At 39.1% G+C, this 21,236-nt stretch overlaps 1 protein-coding gene across 1 annotated transcript; it reads left to right on the forward strand.

Moving 5' to 3' along the window:
* Positions 1-473: 473 nt before the first annotated feature.
* On the forward strand, positions 474-17,085 carry LOC139765699 (tubulin beta chain). The gene is made up of 5 exons (XM_071693470.1): positions 474-631; positions 12,962-13,077; positions 14,286-14,389; positions 14,790-15,034; positions 15,204-17,085. The coding sequence occupies exons 1-5, from the start codon at positions 575-577 to the stop codon at positions 16,014-16,016; spliced, it is 1,335 nt and encodes a 444-aa protein (XP_071549571.1). The 5' UTR covers positions 474-574; the 3' UTR covers positions 16,017-17,085.
* The last annotated feature ends 4,151 nt before the right edge of the window (positions 17,086-21,236 follow it).

Here is a 21,236-nt window from a genome sequence, read left to right on the forward strand (position 1 = left end):
ACAGGGTGTTTAATTGAATATAATAATGAACTGAAGCAATCTTAAAGGTGAGTGTGGTGCGGGTCAGCGTGGCTATGGCTCCGGCGGATGTCACGAGTAGACTTAGTAAGTTCCTGTTTGTCTAAGCCTTTCCTAACCTCTCTCATAATCTACGTCTGTAATGGATACTGATGAAAGCTTATAATACGAAAGAAATTGAGTCTTCTTGCTGATTTGTCATTGGCATCTGATATGGGTGTGTTCTCATTGATTGCGCCAAAATCGATACAGCATAGCTGGCAACTGACCGGCTTACAATAATATCAAATACGGTACTTCCTTGAAAAATATCATAGTAGCGAAATTGGAGGGCATTAATACTAAACTTTCGGGATGATTTATAATCCAAGTTTCGTTTTCATTCAATAAATAACATAGTAATTAAGATATAATTGAAGTTTCCTGTTGGTTGGCATCCCTGTAGCAGGCGTCTGCGCAGGGCGCGCCTCGAGCTGGTTTATAACGCCGGCGGCAGCCGCTGTTGACTCATTCAAAACGCTTGAACCTAACAGTGATATACTAGTATTATTCCACAATGAGAGAAATTGTGCACATTCAGGCCGGGCAGTGCGGCAACCAGATCGGGGCAAAAGTAAGTGCTGTGTCGTTGTCTGTTGTCTTGTGTCGTGTACGTGTTGAGAGAAATTGGTCACGGAAGGTCTTAGCGGCTGGGGCGTGGGAGCCTCACAGCATCACCACGGGCAGAGGGGAAGTGTCATGGACACATACCACTCACACTCATCACGACCGTACTATCTTGAACACGGTAGAATGAAAATGATAGTGGTAGCTACATACTGTCAATGGTAGTTTATATACATGCTTTATTCTCAGTGTTCAGTGAGTTGAGTTTAGTTCCTCTTGAAATGTGGGTGTGGAGTGTGGACATCAGTAGTTAACTTCTTTCTAAAATGTTCACAGATGTGGTACTGCAGCGTTTGTTATAATAGGATTAAGAATAGCAAGCAACTTAAGGCCCAGACCCTGGAAGGAACGTAAGAGTTAGGTCAGACAATTCGAAAAATAGGCACGGGTCATGTTTGACAGCCGAACCGGGAAGAAAATGGGTTTGATACAAAAAAAAAAAAATCCTAGTGGAGAAATAGAACTAAATGGGTGTTTTAGTTTGTAAGGAAGTCTATATCCAAGGTAAGAAGTTGGTGAATATGTCACTTTTTTCAACTTGTATGTTTATTTTTGTATGTCGTGACGGGAGACGACATGGGCATGTGTTGCCAGCACTCAGGATATACGACATTCACGATATGACGGGAGAGACGCTCAACTAGGGCGGGGTCCCTAAAAAACAGGACAGTCGGGGTTAGACACGGGTTGAGTACAAAGTGACGGAAAAACATTTAGGATGAGGTACTGAGGATGGGAACAGTCAGAAGACAGAATAAAAGGGTATTAATGACTTTACCATCAAGGCTTGGGACAGTGGGTGTGTGCGAGACCCTCGGCGGGTCCGCTCTCATTTGTGGCCACTGTGATTGGCAGACGCTCAGGGATGGTCACAGTGGAAGCCAGTTAGGGCACTTGGGACACTTGGGTTCTGAGAAACCAAGATTGGGGAAGCCAGGACATGTTGGGAGGCTCAGGATAAGATACACAGAATATGACATTCTTGGAGCAGACGGTTTTCCTTTTTTCATTTGAGGATTAGAGAGAGAGAGAGAGAGAGAGAGAGAGAGAGAGAGAGAGAGAGAGAGAGAGAGAGGGAGAGGTTAGGGTCCCGGCTGGGCAGCCGGCTCACAAGAAGTCCAACAGTTTAGCCTCTCTTTTGGGGTTGGTAAATAAATGGGTACTTTAGTTCGAATCCTGGACAAGGCATTCGCCCCACAGCCGATCCTAGCTGTTCAGCCTCCTCTTGGGGCAGATCGATAAATGTGTGTGTATAAGGGTAAAAACATGGTGCACATATACAAGGTTAAGAGACTGAGCAACACAAGTGTAAAACATGGTGCACATATACAAGGTTAAGAGACTGAGCAACACAAGTGTAAAACATGGTGCACATATACAAGGTTAAGAGACTGAGCAACACAAGTGTAAAACATGGTGCACATATACAAGGTTAAGAGACTGAGCAACACAAGTGTAAAACTCCTCGTTACACAAATACTAATCACAACGGGGCCTCCGTGGTGTTAGTGATTAGCGTCAATGACTGAGTCTGGGTTGACCAGCATGGGTTGAATGCTGGGCGCTGCAGTCGGCCCACACCTAACCCAAGTGTTCATCCTCATCTCGGGACTGGTCGATGAGTGGGTACCAGGCATAGGCTGTGTGTGTGTATGTGTGTGTATTTATGTATTTGTACACGTTGAAGACAGCTTATGCATGCAAGGTTTTCCAAGAGACAGGACAACACATGTAAAACTCCATAATAGGCATTTCCCCCTATATATATATATATATATATATATATATATATATATATATATATATATATATATATATATATATAGCGTCCACAATAGGCATTCCCCCTCTGGAAAATGAGAAAGTAGCATTGCTGTACATATTTGTTGTACATTTATACTATGTATGGCTGCAAGCATGCAGTAAGTCCTGAATATTTAATATTAAACCAGTCAGCTCCCAGTGTGGGGAACTTTCCTACCTTGCCTCCATCGGCATCGCTGTGAAGGTAGTGCGCCCCATTGATTTTACCGTTCCCCCACTCACTCCCTTACCTCACCTGGGAAAAGTACCTATGAACGCCCACGTGTGTGTGTGTGTGTGTGTGTGTATATATATATATATATATATATATATATATATATATATATATATATACCCTTTTAGAAAGTTAAAATACACGGAGGGGAGGGTTTCTAGCCCCCGTCCCCTTTAGTAGCCTTCTACGACACGCGGGGAATGCGCGGTTTCGGTGCATTATTACACATGACAGCTAGAGAATGTGTGAACGAATGTGGCCTTTTATCGTTTCCTAGCGCTACCTCGCGGGGATGCTATTTTCATGTGTGGCGGGGTGGCGACGGGATGAATAAAGGCAGCAAGTATGAATTATGTGTGTATATGTATATGTCTGTGTATGTACATATAGATATATGTATACGTCAAAATGTATAGGTGTATATATGTGCGTGTGTGGGCGTGTACGTGGGTGGGTTAGGCCATTCTTTCGTCTGTTTCCTTGCGCTACCTCGCAGACTCCGCCTGCACTTGATAATCGCATGCAAAGTCACCGTCTACGTGACTGAATCATCTTCTGAGGACAGAAATGAGTACAGCCTCTTCAAGGACCCCCCTCCACCCCATGAGAAGCCCACTTTGTCCTGCTCCCGCGTAAAGAGCAGCCTTGAAGCTGCAACAGCCCTATAGAAGGGATCCTATGATATATATATATATATATATATATATATATATATATATATATATATATATATATATATATATAAAACAGTATATAAAAAACAGACTGCAACATGAATGTTAAAATCTCCCGATACACAATGGGTCATCACAAGTATCAAATAAGCACGGATTCACGTAAACTTGGACAGACGAGTAAGTACACTCAGTGCCTACACATGATCATTCACGCATATGTTATTGCACACACACACATGCACACACAAGCCGCTCCTATCCCACATGGCAGAATGCAGAATATGCGTCTCCAGATTGGCAATCTCAGCTACAAAAGCACAAAGAGCTAACAGGGAAAGTCTCGAGAAGGGCGATGAAGATGGTACCCGAGTTCAGAAAGCTGAGGTACAGCGAAGACTGGAAGCCTTGAATTTGTCCATCATGAAATGGAGTGTTAAGGAGTGACTTGATCACAACCTTGAAGCTTTCAAACAAGATACATGATGCAGACTGAACAATTCGTCGAAAGATATAAGAATAGGACAACCAGAGGACATGACATTAAACGAAAAACTTGAAAAAAAAGGAAAATATGTAAAGTACTTCGATAGGATATCACTGGTGCATGAATGGCGTAAACTGAACGAGGAAATAGTAATTGCGGACAGTATATAGTTTAGATAGTTATAGAAGAGAATGTTCAAGCGATGGCGCCCAACGAGTGTTAAACTTTCTCCCTACACAGTACAAATACTGAATTATATACACCGTTTTCTTTACTAGTGTTTCTCTTAGGTTTCGGCATGACAGGCTATGGTGGTGGTGGCGAGATATATTGAGCGTTAGCCTCAAGAAACGGGCATTCATTTACCAAGATTATTTTTTTAATAGAGTGGGTGAAAAGGTGTATTATCGTGACGTTTACAACAACTGGTGTAATGTTATAATTTAACCTGCGTGGATCAATCTTTGTGGGTCCCGCGCGGGTAATTGTGCGGACATAGAAAACGGAGAAGGTAAATCGAGGTACATTTAAATTTAATGGTTGGTGCTGCCAGCTGAACGGATCTCAGTAAATGTCGCCATCTTCCATGAAGAGTAGATTATATTAGAAAGCCGTTTATGAATTAAAAGGTAATCATTAAGCCAGTACATAAATGTATTCAGTGTGAATCGTGTATCGAATATAATTTACAATACAGAATTAGAATCAGGTTATAGATATGATTGTTAGCTTGTGGTGAAGCTTATGTTGTTTCAACTCTATGCTTGGAATCTGTGCCTTTTATGGAGGATATATATCGAGTCCCATCCCTTAACTTCATCTACTTTTGAATTAAACTTGCATTACCAATAGTCTTAGCATTGATTTAGCTTCTTCCATATGTCCACTTTTACTCTTGATTGAAATTTTTGATGCTGATAATTTACAATATTTCTGTCTACTACTTGGCTGTTGAGCTAATGTTAGCTCTTAATGATGTTCTTGGCTCTTCTCTCACCCAACACTCAGGTAATGGCCTGTTGATTCCTTAGCCCTCGTTATTTCAAAGAACTGGTCATGAATTATATCATCGAAACCACCGAGGAATTTGATAGCTTATCATTCCCGCCCCGCCAACTTAATATCTAAATATCCGTTGTATTTATCTTCCCTTAATGTAATTAGCGTGGGTAGTGCGAGGGCTTCTCCGGTCCACACACTCTCGTAGGCAGTCCACCTCGTACTTCTAACACATCCTTGACACATGTCACAATACTGCTCACAGGTCTGTGTGTTTCCTTATGTAGGGGAGGTCCTTTACCTTTATCTCTAAAGGTAAACCGATGTTCATATGGTTTGCCTTCCACTTGATCCTTGTGATGGGATAGGTCGTGCATAATCACTTACTGGATCTTTTCGTAATAGCGTCTCATCCAAAATACAATACACATTCAGACGTGTTTTCAGTCTCTCACATCCCCTATTACTTTACACTTATATGAGCTAACTTAAGCTATTTGCCTGACTGTTCCTCTAGCCTTTACAGATTTCATCACAGGTATGTCAAGTCTCAAATGTTCGTTACTTCTCATAACTGCTAAAATGTACCGCTAACATTCGGGAATGATCCAGATGTGTCAGAGAAATCATTTATAATGATAAGAACCTACATTGGTGGTCTCAGCAATGACCCCTGAGGTACCCATGTTGTTACCCACTTATAGAAATGAGAAACGTAATATAAAAACAGTATTTAGCTATTAGGGGTGCAGGTCTGTGGTTAGTGATATAATAATGAAAGTTGTCAGCAGTGCAATTCTGTATTGAACAGAATTTGTCTGGCATTTTATTGAAAATTAGCAGAATTTGTTTGGCATTTATCGAAAATGAACAAATTATGTATTGGAATCTTACAAAATGTATGGGAAAGTTTTATGATCTTGAAACATTACACAAAGCTGATGGGAGAAAGCAAGAACTTGTGGGAGATAGTGGGTGCGGTGTACCAAGTGCGGTTGGGTGAGTGAGAACAAGTGTTAAAGCAGCTGGTGTGATACCCCGGGAGGTTGTCGCCACCCCGCGCTGCACTGGATGCTAGGTTGGCGACGTAGTATTTATTAAGGTTGTAAAAGATATATATGAAAGTTTGGAGCTGAATATGAATATGTGAAGGTGTCATCACTGTTGGGAGAATACTGGCGTCACTAAGATATTAACAAACAGCTGAGAAAGATGGTCGGAGTTGGTGAATATCTGTTGTACAGAAGAGGAAGGGGGAACGCGAACACAAAAATCAGAAGAATGAAGTCCACAAAGAAGAATGCCCCAGTATGGTTGTGTGAGAAGAAGGAATGATGCTCTTGGCAGCATTGGGAAGAGGCACCAGTTTAGTGAAGGTCGTAAGAGGGAAATTTCAGAGAAATGACTTAGTAAGAGAAAATAAGGGGAAATGAGGAAATTGATACTTAGACGACGTGATTCAAGATTCAAGAAGATAAAGAGAATGATAGATTTATAGTATAGATGAGACTGAGACAGATTTATAGTATAGATGGGACTGAAAGAGACTGATAGATTTTTAGTGTAGATGGGACTGATGGGAGAGAAATGTATTAACTATGCTTTTTGGGTAGGTGATATGAGGATTTGATCCGAGAAATGCTAGAGTTGATACTGAGCAAGCTGGATCAAATTAATTGGGGGCATTGGCAAACCTAATGTCTGCCGAATGTATTGAAAGGAATATTAGTTTTAATGGCTTTGTGATTATATATGTAAAGTGATAGGGAATTTATAGTGTCCTAGGTGAGGTGGGCGTGGTGGGCGTGGCAGGTCAGCCCGGCTCGGGCGCCGGCCGCTATTGATTCGCTCTGCTTGTCTATCCGCCTCCTGCGCCCACACACCCTTAACCCCATCCTTCACGGTGTCTCTATAATTATCTGTTTCTTATTAGCTCTTAATGCTTTCTGTACGGGGATGAGGTGGGAAGTATTACACATTTCTGGCCCTATACCAAATCTAAAGTCATATGCCTAAATATTTTCAACATGGCATTATTATGGCTTTTCTTGTCTTATTTATTCACAGCAGTTTATATGAAAGCAAATTTCTTCACATGTCTTATTTATTCCCTGAAACTTACCATTTATATAGTACGGCGACGGAATTCTGCGCTCGTGGGGGCCCCATCTCTGTAATTTACCTTTTTTTTTTTTTTTGGAGGGGTTACCGGTCATGGCTTTATGTTGTTACGTTCAATAATAACGCTTAATCAAGCCAACGTGTACTAAGCCCAGAAGTCTGTTATTCTCAGGATTTACGTTTATTGCACTGTTCAAGCGGTTTGAAAGAATAAAGTTTTACATTATAATTGCTGAGGAACGATGATGAATAATCCTCATTAGTAAGTGTGATCAAATATTTTCGAAAGATGAGGCTCAGTGTGAGCGTCCAGGGCGGTGTGTGGGTGGCGGGGCAGGGTGGCAGATAGGGAGGGGTGACCAGGAAACTGTATTGATCGCTCCACCACGCCTCCCTTACCTCTTTACGAGGGGGTGTATGTGCGGGTAGTGGGTATTCTTTCCCCAAGATGCGTCATGTCCCATGGTATTTAAACTTGTCATATCACTTTAAACATATATCTTTAATCTCGTTGGGTATTTAGACCTAGGCCGTTGGTACTATAGAACTATATGTCTATATGGACTCTGTGGCCTTACGTTATACTGTGGACTTACGTTACATTGTGCTTCACTCAGACATGTTCCATGGTACTTAGACCAGCTATGTTAAGTTGTAGCTAAACATCATGTCACATGGTACCTTCACATTATATGCTGTCTGAATCATTTGTACTTTTCATATTCCACGCACCTATCACACATGTTCATTGGATCTGTCATGTAACATGGGACTTGAAAGTCATGACAAGATGATGCTTAAGACAGTTCATGCCAAATTACGGTATGTAGGTAGACCTGTCAAGTCACAAAGTCCCTGAATCAGGCACGTCGCATGTCACCTGAGCCTTTCATGTTTACTCAGGTAATTTGACATGGCAAGTCTTAGAGAGACAAAATATAATCAGTCAGGGGGAAAAAGATGGCAGCATCAATGTTCTTGTTACCAATATGATGACAAATCTCAGGGTGTGACAGGTCAAAACACATGAAGTGTATGACAAACCCTAGAAGTGTAAATGGTACTGCTCTGCCTTGAACTGTCATAACATTTATGGTAAAATGGGAAGACAGACTTCATAATTACATGTCATTTCTGTGATAGACCTTGGGTATGGCATTTGTGCCATACAAATATGACAAGTGGTACTATGAGGATGTGTTGAATTCCAAGATACTGTGAATAGGGTACAAGATTGGGATGACAAGCTTTAAAACAGTGGTATGAGAGGGTTCAGAAAATACATCATTGGACGTTGTGGTATATGACAAGACAAGCCCCAAGATAGTATGAAATTACGAATCATTAGGATATGACATGACAGATTCAGACAGCAAAAAAAAAAATTACTGGTTCCAGAACACTGCAATACTGAAAAGAATTTAGAATCATTTGATGTGTCAAGCACTGGTATGACGTAATACTGACAGGCTCTTTTACATGATATATCAAGACTCAATGAGGCATGTGAGAAAATAAGTGTGGACATGATGTACAATGTTGAGTTTAAAAACCAAAATGTAAGACATGGATCTAAGGTATCAAAGGTGAAGAAGTTGTGAGACATGTTAAAGATAGGGACTCAGTAACTGGATTGGTAGTTAATTGGCCTTAAGCCCAAATAACCAACTAACCAGCCCCAAATTCAGTCAACAAGATCATGGAAACCCATTAATTTGTCCTAGGGCTCAAAGTAAGGCCAACATTATGTGGAGGCACATGGAAAGTGTACAAATAGGCTTTAACAGAGACGTGTGGAACTGTACAAATAAGTTGTCCAAACAATGGATCAAGGTGAAATAAATTTTTTTAGGAAATAGGCTGATATAAGCTGACTTTGGGAGAAGTAGAATCCTTACAGAAGTGAAAAGAGGATGGAAAGAAATAGAACCATAAAATCCTTTAAAAATCAAACATTTTTTGCTCTAAATGAAAGGAAAGCAAATGAGGAGTTTGGTAAAAGAAAACAGGGAAATTTCATAAAAGAAGTTTGTTTTGGATAGATGTAAACAGGTACACAAGAAAGTTCCCCAACATGTGAGGGCATTTTTAAAAAGTCAAGACTGTAAAAGGATTGTGGATATCAAGAGCTGGTATAAGGGATGGGAGGATTAAAGGTAAGGAGAGTGCTGAAGATGTACAAAGGAGAGATAGCCATTAAGAAGGTAAGAAGAAAGGTGAGAACCTTAATGGAAATGCATGGTTTGTAGATAGTGAAGAGTTGATATGAAGTTGCAGGGCATGGATTTGCAAAATGTATATAGTTTCAAGGAAAAGTAATTGTATGTGTGTGATAACGAGATGAAGATAGTGGCTGCTTCACCATACAGAGATAAATGGGATACAAATAATTACAATCACAATATTACATGCCGCAAGGATCACTGAGCCTTGTCATTGAAAACAAAGTGAAGTTATGAAGGGAAGAAGATACCTGAACCAGACTTTAGGAAGGTAAATGAGGGTTTCAGAAGAGAAGAAACTTGTGCTGCATTTTTGGATTTATAAAAGGCTCTGGCATTTGTGCATTATACATAACAGCTAGGGAATGATTCTGAGCAGTGTGAGATTTATTTGTCTGTTTCTGGAGCTACTTTGTCAATGCTGGAAACAGTAAACAAAGATAATGTATGAAGAAAAGGCATATGCAAGTACAGGAAAAGCAATAATATCTCGCATCTTCCTGTTCTAGGTCATGCTATACATGAAAATATGCCAGCTAGTACAGCATTTCCCATAGATGTATCTGAAAAACTTTTTGATGCCGTATTTATGCTCTAAAGTACTGTATTTGTGTAATATCTGTAATAACAGTTTTGAACAATAGTAAAGGTATAAATAACATGAAAACTGTGTAAATCAACCAGCATTGGACCAGAAACTGATGCATCTTCATACTGTTTTACCTTGAAGCATTCATATGCTATGGCAAAAGTTTTTTTTTTTTTTTCATTCAGCAAAAAAAAAAGTGTCAACAAGTAAAATTGAATTATGGTATGAGGAGTTTTACATAAAGGTGGGAGTGGTTATACACTGTTTAAAGTCAGCATCTCTGTTTCATTTTTATGGATCAGGCATTGCTCAAAATTAGAATGAGATGGGTGATTATCTTGTGTAGAATAAAAGCTGCCACTTATTTCATGCTGATGTTATCCTGTTTGCCATATTAGAGAAGGGTTGGGTAAAACTGTATGTTCCTTTGATGTCAGCAAGAGGAAACTTCAAGAAATAAATGTTAGAGAAAGTTCTGAGCTCTTGAGAGATGCAGTTTTAATGTAATAGTGTGAATGGAGAATAATTTGTTAGCAATGGGTGTGGGTACTTGGAAATAATTATCATGGATATTATTGAGAAAGCTTAACCTGAGAACAGAATAATGTAAGGAAAGAAGTAACAGCAATAAGGGCTTTGGTGAACAGGAAGAAAATAGTGTTACATTTGGCTGGAAGCTGGCATGAAGTGCATGTTTTAACACTATGAATGTGAAATCTTAGTTTCCCAAGTCCAATTGGTTATAAATATAAAAGAAGTACAGGTGGAAAACATATGTACTATAGTTGTATTTGAGAATATATATAAAAAAGAGTGAAAAAATCAATGTTATATGTATAATAGATGATACATAAGAGGCAAACTGTAAGAGAGATGGACAGATGTAGAAAACAGTGTCTAAGGCTAGGGATATCTTAAAAGTGAATGTCATGAGAATGACATCTGACTGATATAAGTTAAATGAAATGCCATATGCATGGCAGCAGAGTTACAGATTATAAAATTGTGCAATGAACTTGCCCATGACAGTCGCATTTACTTATCATAAGCAAGAGTAGCATGAGACACACGAGTCACAGACCCTTTGTGCTTGGGATTCTAAATATGAAAAATTGTGTTGCCATAACCCTTGTTGATACTGTTTTCCTCATCTGCCAACTTCTTACAAATGATATGCCAAAGAAATTTGTTTTAATATTTTTGTGTATTTTTCTGCTTGTTTTGGGACTCATGAAACTAAGACATTAAGCATTAAGTTATGAAACTTTTAACATGCTGATAAAATATAGGAGGTAAGAGATCACCTGAAATATTATGCACTTTCCCTGATTTTTCAATGACTGCTTTTTCTTTATGGATTTTACAGTTTCTATCTGAAGGAGGGAAACACTGATTTCGTTGCTTCCCCCTCTACCACCAACACCAACATTCAGAACTTTTAACCTGTAACACAGTTAGGATGCATTTGACATAACATATAGTTCAGGTCAAGTGCACCTTCAGTTTCAGGACCTTTGACCTAACCTATAAGGTTCAAGCCAAAGGCCAGTAGTGTTGAGGGTGTAGTAAGCATTTGAGTCAAAGGCCACTGGTGTCAATGGTGTCGTGAAAATGGCTCTGGACACGACTCATGAGGGCCAGATCAAATGCCATTGATATCAGATGTGTAACGAAGATAACCACTGACTTCACTTGTAAGAGTTCAAACAAAAAGCCAATGGTGTTAAGGGTTTAAGGAAGATTGCCTTTGACATAAAGGTCAGAGGTCAGTGGTGCTTAAAGTGTACCAAAACTGAGGATGAAGTGAAGATTTGCCTATGATTTGACTATAAGAATCATGTTAACAGCTAGTATGGTAATGATAATGATGGTGTAGCAAAGATTCTTAAGTAAAGAGTCAAATGGTCTGTACATGCCACCATCTTATCCTCTCCAGGTGTACTTGGTAGACTTAACACTACATATTCAACCTTATACAAAAGTTAAATACAGTATATAATATATGTAAACATGTGTAAGTCCATGGAGGGAGGAGAGTAAGAATAGTACCCACACATCTTTGTGTTAGTTTAGGGGAATAACTTGTTGGAGAAGGGATCTGGAAACTCTCCAATCTTGAATTATCACTTTTTAACACCAAGAATAGAAGGAGCCTGGCTAGGATTTTTCCTTGAAAGCTCAAGCAAGGTTGTCTGAATGTACATGATTGAAACCTGGATGAAAAGGGATATAAGTGCTATATTTAATGGGAGGAACCTAGAAGTTTTAAAACTAAATTAAATGGTTCAAGAATGTTCATTGGTGAAATTCTTGGGTTAGTGAGAGAATAAGGTGGGCATTTGTCAAGAAGGAGCTATGGGACTGTATTGATAAGCATAAGGAAGCGAGTTCAAGACTGATGAGGGTTAGAATGAAAGTAGGCTACAAAAAGTAGGTTGTTGTTAGTGTTAGCAACAGGAGTGAAAGAGTACATTTTGGGAGGAACTGAGTGATTGCTCTAACAGTTTTGATGCTAGGGTTCAAATCTTAGTGCTAAGGGACCTGAACATAAATGTGTTTGATATAGCAATTAAGAGTTCTATCAGGAAGGATGGGGTCCCCTGTCAAGAACGAAAATGAGGAAATGATTGTGTGCTGATAAATGATAGTTACTAAAAATACATTAAAGAAGGATGCATCCATAAGTATATGTTGGTGAGTGAGGTTTGGGGCCAATAGCCATCATTGGAGTGTGTGCTAACTGACACTGCATGCAAATGAGAAATTGATGGTGGAGATTGTGCTAGAGCTGGAAGTGGCAGGTGGAGTGTCTGAGTATTTCCTTGTAGAGGTAAGTGTGAAAGTTTGTGGTAGGTTCAGAGAAAGGAAATAACTTACATGTGAAGTACATAGAGAAGGTGAGAGAAAAAGGTGATTTAGACATTAAGCAAAGAAGTTTAAGCTTTGTCATCTTTCAGGTAAATAAGTCAGTTATATTTTTTTTAAGATACTTGAATTGAAAATGATTTATGGCATACATGCTGTAGGCTTTGCACATTTTTACTGAATTGATTATATTGCAAAAAATTAGTAACAGTAATCATCAAACTTCAAAAAGATGAGTATCCTGGTTAGAAATTCTAAACTAACTGAATGTGTTCTTTGCAGTTTTGGGAAATCATTAGTGATGAGCATGGCATCGACCCAACAGGGACATACCGAGGGGACCATGACCTACAGTTAGAACGCATCAATGTCTACTACAATGAAGCCACTGGTGGCAAGTGAGTGTAAAGCAGTCTTAGGGATTAGGAAAAATTTAGAATAATCTACTTTCTAAATAATCTACTAAGTGAAAATATGTTTCTCTGTTCTTTCTTTCTAATTTTACTTCATGTACATATAACTTAACATAGAGTTGCAAAAAGCCTGATGTGAAAAAGACATTTAGTTAAAGCCCTTATTTCAGTGAAACAGAGTAACACATTCTACCCGAGGAAATGAGAGAGCTCTGCCCATTGCCTGCCTGTGGGTTTAGATGTGGGTACCCAGGCTCAACCAGTTAATTTCCAGAGATGATACATGGTTTAATGAACATTATCCATTCTCTTTAAATAGGAATGGAGATAAAAAAAAAATACTTTTCTTCATGTTGTATCTGTGAGGCAGTTTTGCCAACAGAAGAAGAATATATGTAGTGTACACTGTTGCATAGAAGTGACTGAGTGTACCATGTTGCATAATTAACAGCTACCTTACTTGAACCTAAGGTTAAAATTCAAGATTCCTGCTTGTAAATATGATGCATTACTCTACCATGGCATTACGCTTGATAGAGGAAATATTTTGAAATATTTGAATCTTTTTTTATTACATTAGTGTTAGTTAAGATGACAAGTAGGTATACACATCTAACCCCTTTCCTGATGGGATGGGGGTACTTATGCCTTAAAGAACTTAAAATGTACTATAGGTAATGATTTCATTGGGAACATAGCTAATGGAAATATTTTGTTTCACCAAAATGTACTTAAGCATATAGATGGCTCTGGAATCAGTTAATTTATGTAAAATGAGAAAATAAATAACCACTATTTGCAAACCTGTGAAACAAATAATTTTGAATGTAGAGTTCAAGAATGTTTTAGTTTTTGCAGATAAGATGGAATTTCCAGTAATAACTGCTCTGAAGTAGCAGAATGAACTCTTATAATTGCATAGTAATACTTAATCATGTATATTCATTTCAAACTTATCATGTTACACTTTCCTTCATGAACAAGGATAACAGATTTTGCAATATGTATGTATATAATGTTATGTTTTGATATTGGATGATATTAAGTCAATCAAAATTTTACACACCACAAAAAGTTCTTAATTTGACAAGTTCAGATAGTTTTCCAGTAAGCAAAAGTCTGTTTAACCAAAGACTCCGGCTTCTATTTTCTTAGGTATGGATAAAACTAATCCATATTATTTACTCTTCCAGATATGTACCTCGGGCTATCCTTGTTGACTTGGAACCAGGCACAATGGACTCCGTCCGATCTGGCCCTTTCGGCCAACTCTTCCGGCCAGACAACTTTGTTTTTGGTATGCCATCTTAGGGATTTCTATGCTGAAGTTGAACAGCTTATTCAAAATGTCAAAATCAACCAGCCATGGCAATAACTCGTTCTTCCCAAGTCATGCCTCTCAGTTTGTACCCACCTTGTTCTTACATCCAAAATGTGACCTTCCCATATGCATTCCTTCATTCCTACTGCTTACCTACATTTTGCAGTGGTTTATTATCAAAACGTACCCATCTCAAAGCCATCACAGTACTTTATCCCTTTTTTGATCCAACTTCTTAATACCAAAGTAATGACTTTCAAAAGATTGCTTATGCAAAGCGAAGGTGGTTTCATTAAAAGATTAAGGATTTTGAAATGAATGAATCACCATCATGAGGGAGGAACTTTTTCTGTATTGGGTGAATGTGTCTTTACAGGTCAGAGTGGTGCTGGAAACAACTGGGCTAAGGGTCATTACACAGAAGGCGCTGAACTGGTTGACTCCGTTCTTGATGTAGTACGTAAAGAGTCTGAAGGCTGTGACTGTTTACAGGGCTTCCAGCTTACACATTCTCTAGGTGGTGGCACTGGTTCAGGAATGGGCACTCTCCTCATCTCAAAGATTCGTGAAGAATATCCAGACCGTATTATGAACACATTCTCCGTTGTGCCTAGCCCAAAAGTAAGTTGATGATATTTCGGTGTTGAATGAAAATTCCTTTTCATCTAGATAAATCAAGAAATTTAAGTGAACTTGTACTCTTCAGTTAATCTACTTTAATATCCATTTCAATAATGTTCACTAAATCAGTATATATATAGCATTAATACTGACTTTTTAATTTCATCAGGTATCTGACACTGTTGTTGAGCCCTACAATGCCACCTTATCAGTCCATCAGCTTGTAGAAAACACAGATGAAACATACTGCATTGACAATGAAGCCCTTTATGACATCTGCTTTAGAACACTTAAACTGTCCACACCTACTTATGGTGACCTTAACCATTTGGTGTCTCTTACTATGTCTGGTGTGACCACTTGCCTACGATTCCCTGGCCAGTTGAATGCTGATCTCCGAAAATTAGCAGTAAACATGGTTCCCTTCCCTCGACTTCACTTCTTTATGCCTGGATTTGCCCCACTCACTTCTCGAGGTTCTCAAATGTATCGTGCTCTCACTGTACCTGAGCTAACACAGCAGATGTTTGATGCCAAGAACATGATGGCTGCCTGTGACCCACGACATGGTCGTTACCTCACTGTTGCTGCAGTATTCCGTGGTCGAATGTCCATGAAGGAAGTGGATGAACAAATGCTTAATATTCAAAACAAGAATTCCTCATACTTTGTTGAATGGATCCCCAATAATGTGAAGACTGCAGTATGTGACATCCCTCCAAGAGGAATCAAGATGGCCTCCACCTTCATTGGCAACTCCACTGCCATTCAGGAACTTTTCCGTCGTATCTCTGAACAGTTCACTGCCATGTTCCGACGAAAGGCTTTCCTTCATTGGTACACTGGTGAGGGCATGGATGAAATGGAGTTCACAGAGGCTGAATCGAACATGAATGATCTGGTTTCTGAGTATCAACAGTACCAAGATGCTACAGCTGAGGAAGAGTATGAAGATGAAGAGGAGCATGCTGAAGAGGCCTAACTCTTAAGGGTTAAGAGTATGAAGTTGTAACTTCTGGTCTTGATGTTGCCATGTTTGTAACTAGGATTATGTTGATACTGTCTCTGTAGATTCAGCTTGCATAAGAATGTCAAGGAAATTTATAAAAGATTTCATAAGCCATGGAGACGTCTTCACTTGCCTCTAGGTTGCTAACTGCTTTTTTTCCAGAACATTTTATCTCATGGTTTATGCCATTGGGTTTCATACTACAGTATTTATGTTTCATGGTAAATTAATGAATTTGCTGTGAATATTAGTAATGTAATGTATCTGAATTAGTGTATACTTTGAGAGGAGCTAAGTGGAAGATCATTCCATGACACAACGTGCTAATACACTGCCAATTGACAAGTGACTAATGGTGTCTTTCACTTGCTTCACTCACAGACTAACTTGGTTCAGAACAAAGCCATATTAAATACTCCTGTGTACTATTTCACTTATCTTGGTTGGGTTTCTTCTGTTCGAGTCTTTGTTCTAAACCCAGTCTCCAAGAAATGTCAAACAAAGTGTAAGGATCTTGACTAGTAAGGGGTCTTCACTTCTGTTGGATTTGGAGTAAGTGACTCATTATTAATTTCAGGTGTGGAATCTTGATGCTGACCATTAAATTCACTACCTGTATACTTTAACAGCAGAGGTAAGACTTGTACTATTGTGGAGTCTTATGCACTAGTAAATTTTCAGATGGGTTTGAAGGTAAGCATCAACATACCCTCCACTGCAGCATTGAAGGTTGAATACCTCATTACTTGCAAGGATTACAGTCTGTGGCATGTGTACATCATAAGATGATTCTGTAGACTATGAGTTGAATTTGAGTGAAATACATAAAAAATCTATTCTTAAAAACAAAGAATATATTTCTGCACTGTGCCCTTACTAGCCATCTTCCAGTCAGCATTACATGCCATTACTTGTTCCTTGTTCCCCAAATCATTTACATCTTATTTATGATTAATGTCATTTCATTTCATAGCATAAGTAGAAGTTCTTTCATTTTTTTCACCACTGCAGTTTTGTCTTTAATAAAGATATTTGTATGGTGGTATGGCTTTTATTGAACTAACTTCAATGGCTATACTTGGTAACAGATGGTTAAGATCCAAAAGGGATAATTTAAAATATTAATGCTTGCCTTCGGAGAATACTGCACAGTCAAGTGTACACTTGAACACTAAGGAATCGTCCCCTCAAGCGAGCAAAAAAGTTTTCAGGAAATTATTATTATTTTATTATACTTTGTCGCTGTCTCCCGCGTTTGCGAGGTAGCGCAAGGAAACAGACGAAAGAAATGGCCCAACCCCCCCCCCCATACACATGTATATACATACGTCCACACACGCAAATATACGTACCTACACAGCTTTCCATGGTTTACCCCAGACGCTTCACATGCCTTGCTTCAATCCACTGACAGCACGTCAACCCCGGTATACCACATCGCTCCAATTCACTCTATTCCTTGCCCTCCTTTCACCCTCCTGCATGTTCAGGCCCCGATCACACAAAATCTTTTTCACTCCATCTTTCCACCTCCAATTTGGTCTCCCTCTTCTCCTTGTTCCCTCCACCTCCGACACATATATCCTCTTGGTCAATCTTTCCTCACTCATCCTCTCCATGTGCCCAAACCACTTCAAAACACCCTCTTCTGCTCTCTCAACCACGCTCTTTTTTATTTCCACACATCTCTCTTACCCTTACGTTACTCACTCGATCAAACCACCTCACACCACACATTGTCCTCAAACATCTCATTTCCAGCACATCCATCCTCCTGCGCACAACTCTATCCATAGCCCACGCCTCGCAACCATACAACATTGTTGGAACCACTATTCCTTCAAACATACCCATTTTTGCTTTCCGAGATAATGTTCTCGACTTCCACACATTCTTCAAGGCCCCCAGGATTTTCGCCCCCTCCCCCACCCTATGATCCACTTCCGCTTCCATGGTTCCATCCGCTGCCAGATCCGCTCCCAGATATCTAAAACACTTCACTTCCTCCAGTTTTTCTCCATTCAAACTCACCTCCCAATTGACTTGACCCTCAACCCTACTGTACCTAATAACCTTGCTCTTATTCACATTTACTCTTAACTTTCTTCTTCCACACACTTTTCCAAACTCAGTCACCAGCTTCTGCAGTTTCTCACATGAATCAGCCACCAGCGCTGTATCATCAGCGAACAACAACTGACTCACTTCCCAAGCTCTCTCATCCCAACAGACTTCATACTTGCCCCTCTTTCCAAAACTCTTGCATTTACCTCCCTAACAACCCCATCCATAAACAAATTAAACAACCATGGAGACATCACACACCCCTGCCGCAAACCTACATTCACTGAGAACCAATCACTTTCCTCTCTTCCTACACGCACACATGCCTTACATCCTCGATAAAAACTTTTCACTGCTTCTAACAACTTTCCTCCCACACCATATATTCTTAATACCTTCCACAGAGCATCTCTATCAACTCTATCATATGCCTTCTCCAGATCCATAAATGCTACATACAAATCCATTTGCTTTTCTAAGTATTTCTCACATACATTCTTCAAAGCAAACACCTGATCCACACATCCTCTACCACTTCTGAAACCACACTGCTCTTCCCCAATCTGATGCTCTGTACATGCCTTCACCTTCTCAATCAATACCCTCCCATATAATTTACCAGGAATACTCAACAAACTTATACCTCTGTAATTTGAGCACTCACTCTTATCCCCTTTGCCTTTGTACAATGGCACTATGCACGCATTCCGCCAATCCTCAGGCACCTCACCATGAGTCATACATACATTAAATAACCTTACCAACCAGTTGTTAGAAAGGATGGGGCTATAAAGTGAACTGTATAAGATTAAAATTATTAAGGGACAGATCTTAATGAAAATTCTATTGTGCATGAGGGTATACAAATAGCTGACCTTAAAACACCTAAAACGACAACAGGAAATTCAGGGTTTATGAAATATAGATAATCAAGGACAGCTTAGAAAGTTAGAAGAGGAACTTGCAAATCAGAGATGGGAAATTCAGCTGGAAACCAGGGCATAACATCAGATGCTCACAGCAATCCAGAGTTTTCCCTGATGCTAACATACACTATTAGGATGATGATGTGCACTGGTACATCACAGCAAAGACAATGTGTTGTAAGGCAGATATGTAAAGTGCTTCACTGACAGCCCATGTTATGTGTGAACATCTCAATTCAAACCCTAGGAATATAGAAAAATATATCTAAACATCATAGAAGACAGTCTCCTAAACTATAGCTCATCTGACTTTCCTTGATGTGGAGTTAAATCAATTAGGGGAAATATTTACAAAGTGTATCAATTTCAATGCTTTCAACTAGGACAGATGGGTCACATCTTGACTTGCTAGTTACACTTGCTAACCGACTAAGCTGCAAACCAAAGCAAAAGTAGGTCACATCTTAAAATCATTAACCAATGTTTAAGGATGCTTTTTGATTCTTTTGATCTATGTAGATGTCCTTTAGTTTGTATTTTTACAGACTTCAGTATATGTTTAAGTCACTGCTTACTAATAGAGACAAGACACCAATGAGTACGAATAATAGTTGAAAACCATGTTTATTTGTGTTACCTGAGAGTAATATATTATTCATGCCTATATACTCCCAATCAACAAAATGCCAATTATTCTGGGCACCACATATTCATCCCCACACAAACATCAAAACAAAAGCTGCAAACTAAATGCTATAAGAATAAGAACTGGTACAAGAGTTTGATAAGGAAAAGAATCCCTTAACATCCTACACAAACAATTCTCTACTCAACCTTAAACTATGCCTCTGCCTGGTCATCAATCCTGTTAAAGCTTTAGCACACATAACTCAACTGCAAACCACAAATAACAGAGCACTCAGAATACTCACTATCTGCCTAACAATATAACTTCAATATAACTGTTTGCAACAGCAGAGGACCCTTTCCATCTGCACCGCTCCACAACTAACCACCAAGCACCATTTAGAAATAAAAAGCTTACCACTACTTCACTCTTCAGCAACTTACAGATCCCATTATTCCCAACAAACAGCAATGACAAACTATGCACACAAAAAACAAGCACAAAGCAACTCTCCCAACTCAGTCTAAAATGCCACACCAGGCATACACCTATGAAATTACAATGCCAGACATACATGAGTTACACTTAATCAATTACAATGTGGACAACATTAAAACGCTGATTCAACACTTATGAAGACCCTTTGCACCCATGTTGCAACTTCTACAGTCAAAATACTGAACAGTAACAGCTCAATTGCCATGCACTCTCCTCACATAGAAACACACACAATATCACAACACTTTATGGCCTGAAGTCAGAAGACAAGGGATTCATGGGGTAGGATGGTAAAGTATGGAATTTAATAAAATAAAACACCACATGACAAAAAAAAAGTATCAAAATCACATTCCCTGAAGGAGGTGAAGACATGTTGAATCACAAAAAATGTGCTCTTATGTTTCATCTAAAATTAAAGAAAAGACAAAAAATTCCCCACAGAAATTCCATTTCATAAAGATAATGAAATGTGCAAGATAGCAAAGAAAATTCCATGTAAAAAATAATCAAAATATATCAGATGGATGAAAACTACATAAATCAAGAAAAAATAAACTATATTAATAAAGCCACAAGTAGTAAAACTGATACTTGCATTAAGAGACAATTCATAAAACCACCAGTATTAAAACTGACATCTGCTTAGGAGACATTCAAAAAGACCTTGGGTCAAAAACAGGTGAAAACATCACATGAGTAATACCAGATAGCCTTTGGTTTCCAATAAACCAAGATTCCACAACCTCACAACCCAGGAAGGTGAGAGATTCTTCCTTACTCAAGAACTGGAAATACTTCCAATTTAGAAAGCATTTACGTCATCCACTATTATGCCACCCCAAGTGAAAAGTACCCTACCTGGAAGCATAAAATATAGGTACACAAGATTTCTAAGCACACTGGGTGCTCAGAATGCATGATCAGGAAGCTGCCTGCCAGTGCTCAGGACCTCCCAGACATCATCTCACCTCCAAACGTATCCCTGATTCCCTAAGGAACACTTCTAGATCTACAGATAATACCCTAAGATAAGTATCAAAGCACCCCTATATTTTAGCTGCAAAGCTCAAGAAA

This window comes from Panulirus ornatus, chromosome 55, assembly GCF_036320965.1.
Source record: "Panulirus ornatus isolate Po-2019 chromosome 55, ASM3632096v1, whole genome shotgun sequence".
NCBI lineage: Eukaryota > Metazoa > Arthropoda > Malacostraca > Decapoda > Palinuridae > Panulirus > Panulirus ornatus.

Bases quoted from the DNA above. Each gene is read 5' to 3' on its own strand.
- LOC139765699 (XM_071693470.1), top strand. From the start codon at position 575: ATGAGAGAAATTGTGCACATTCAGGCCGGGCAGTGCGGCAACCAGATC. The intron at 632-12,961 runs GTAAGTGCTGTG...TGTTCTTTGCAG, and splicing joins GCAACCAGATCGGGGCAAAA to TTTTGGGAAATCATTAGTGA. The intron at 13,078-14,285 runs GTGAGTGTAAAG...TTACTCTTCCAG, and splicing joins AATGAAGCCACTGGTGGCAA to ATATGTACCTCGGGCTATCC.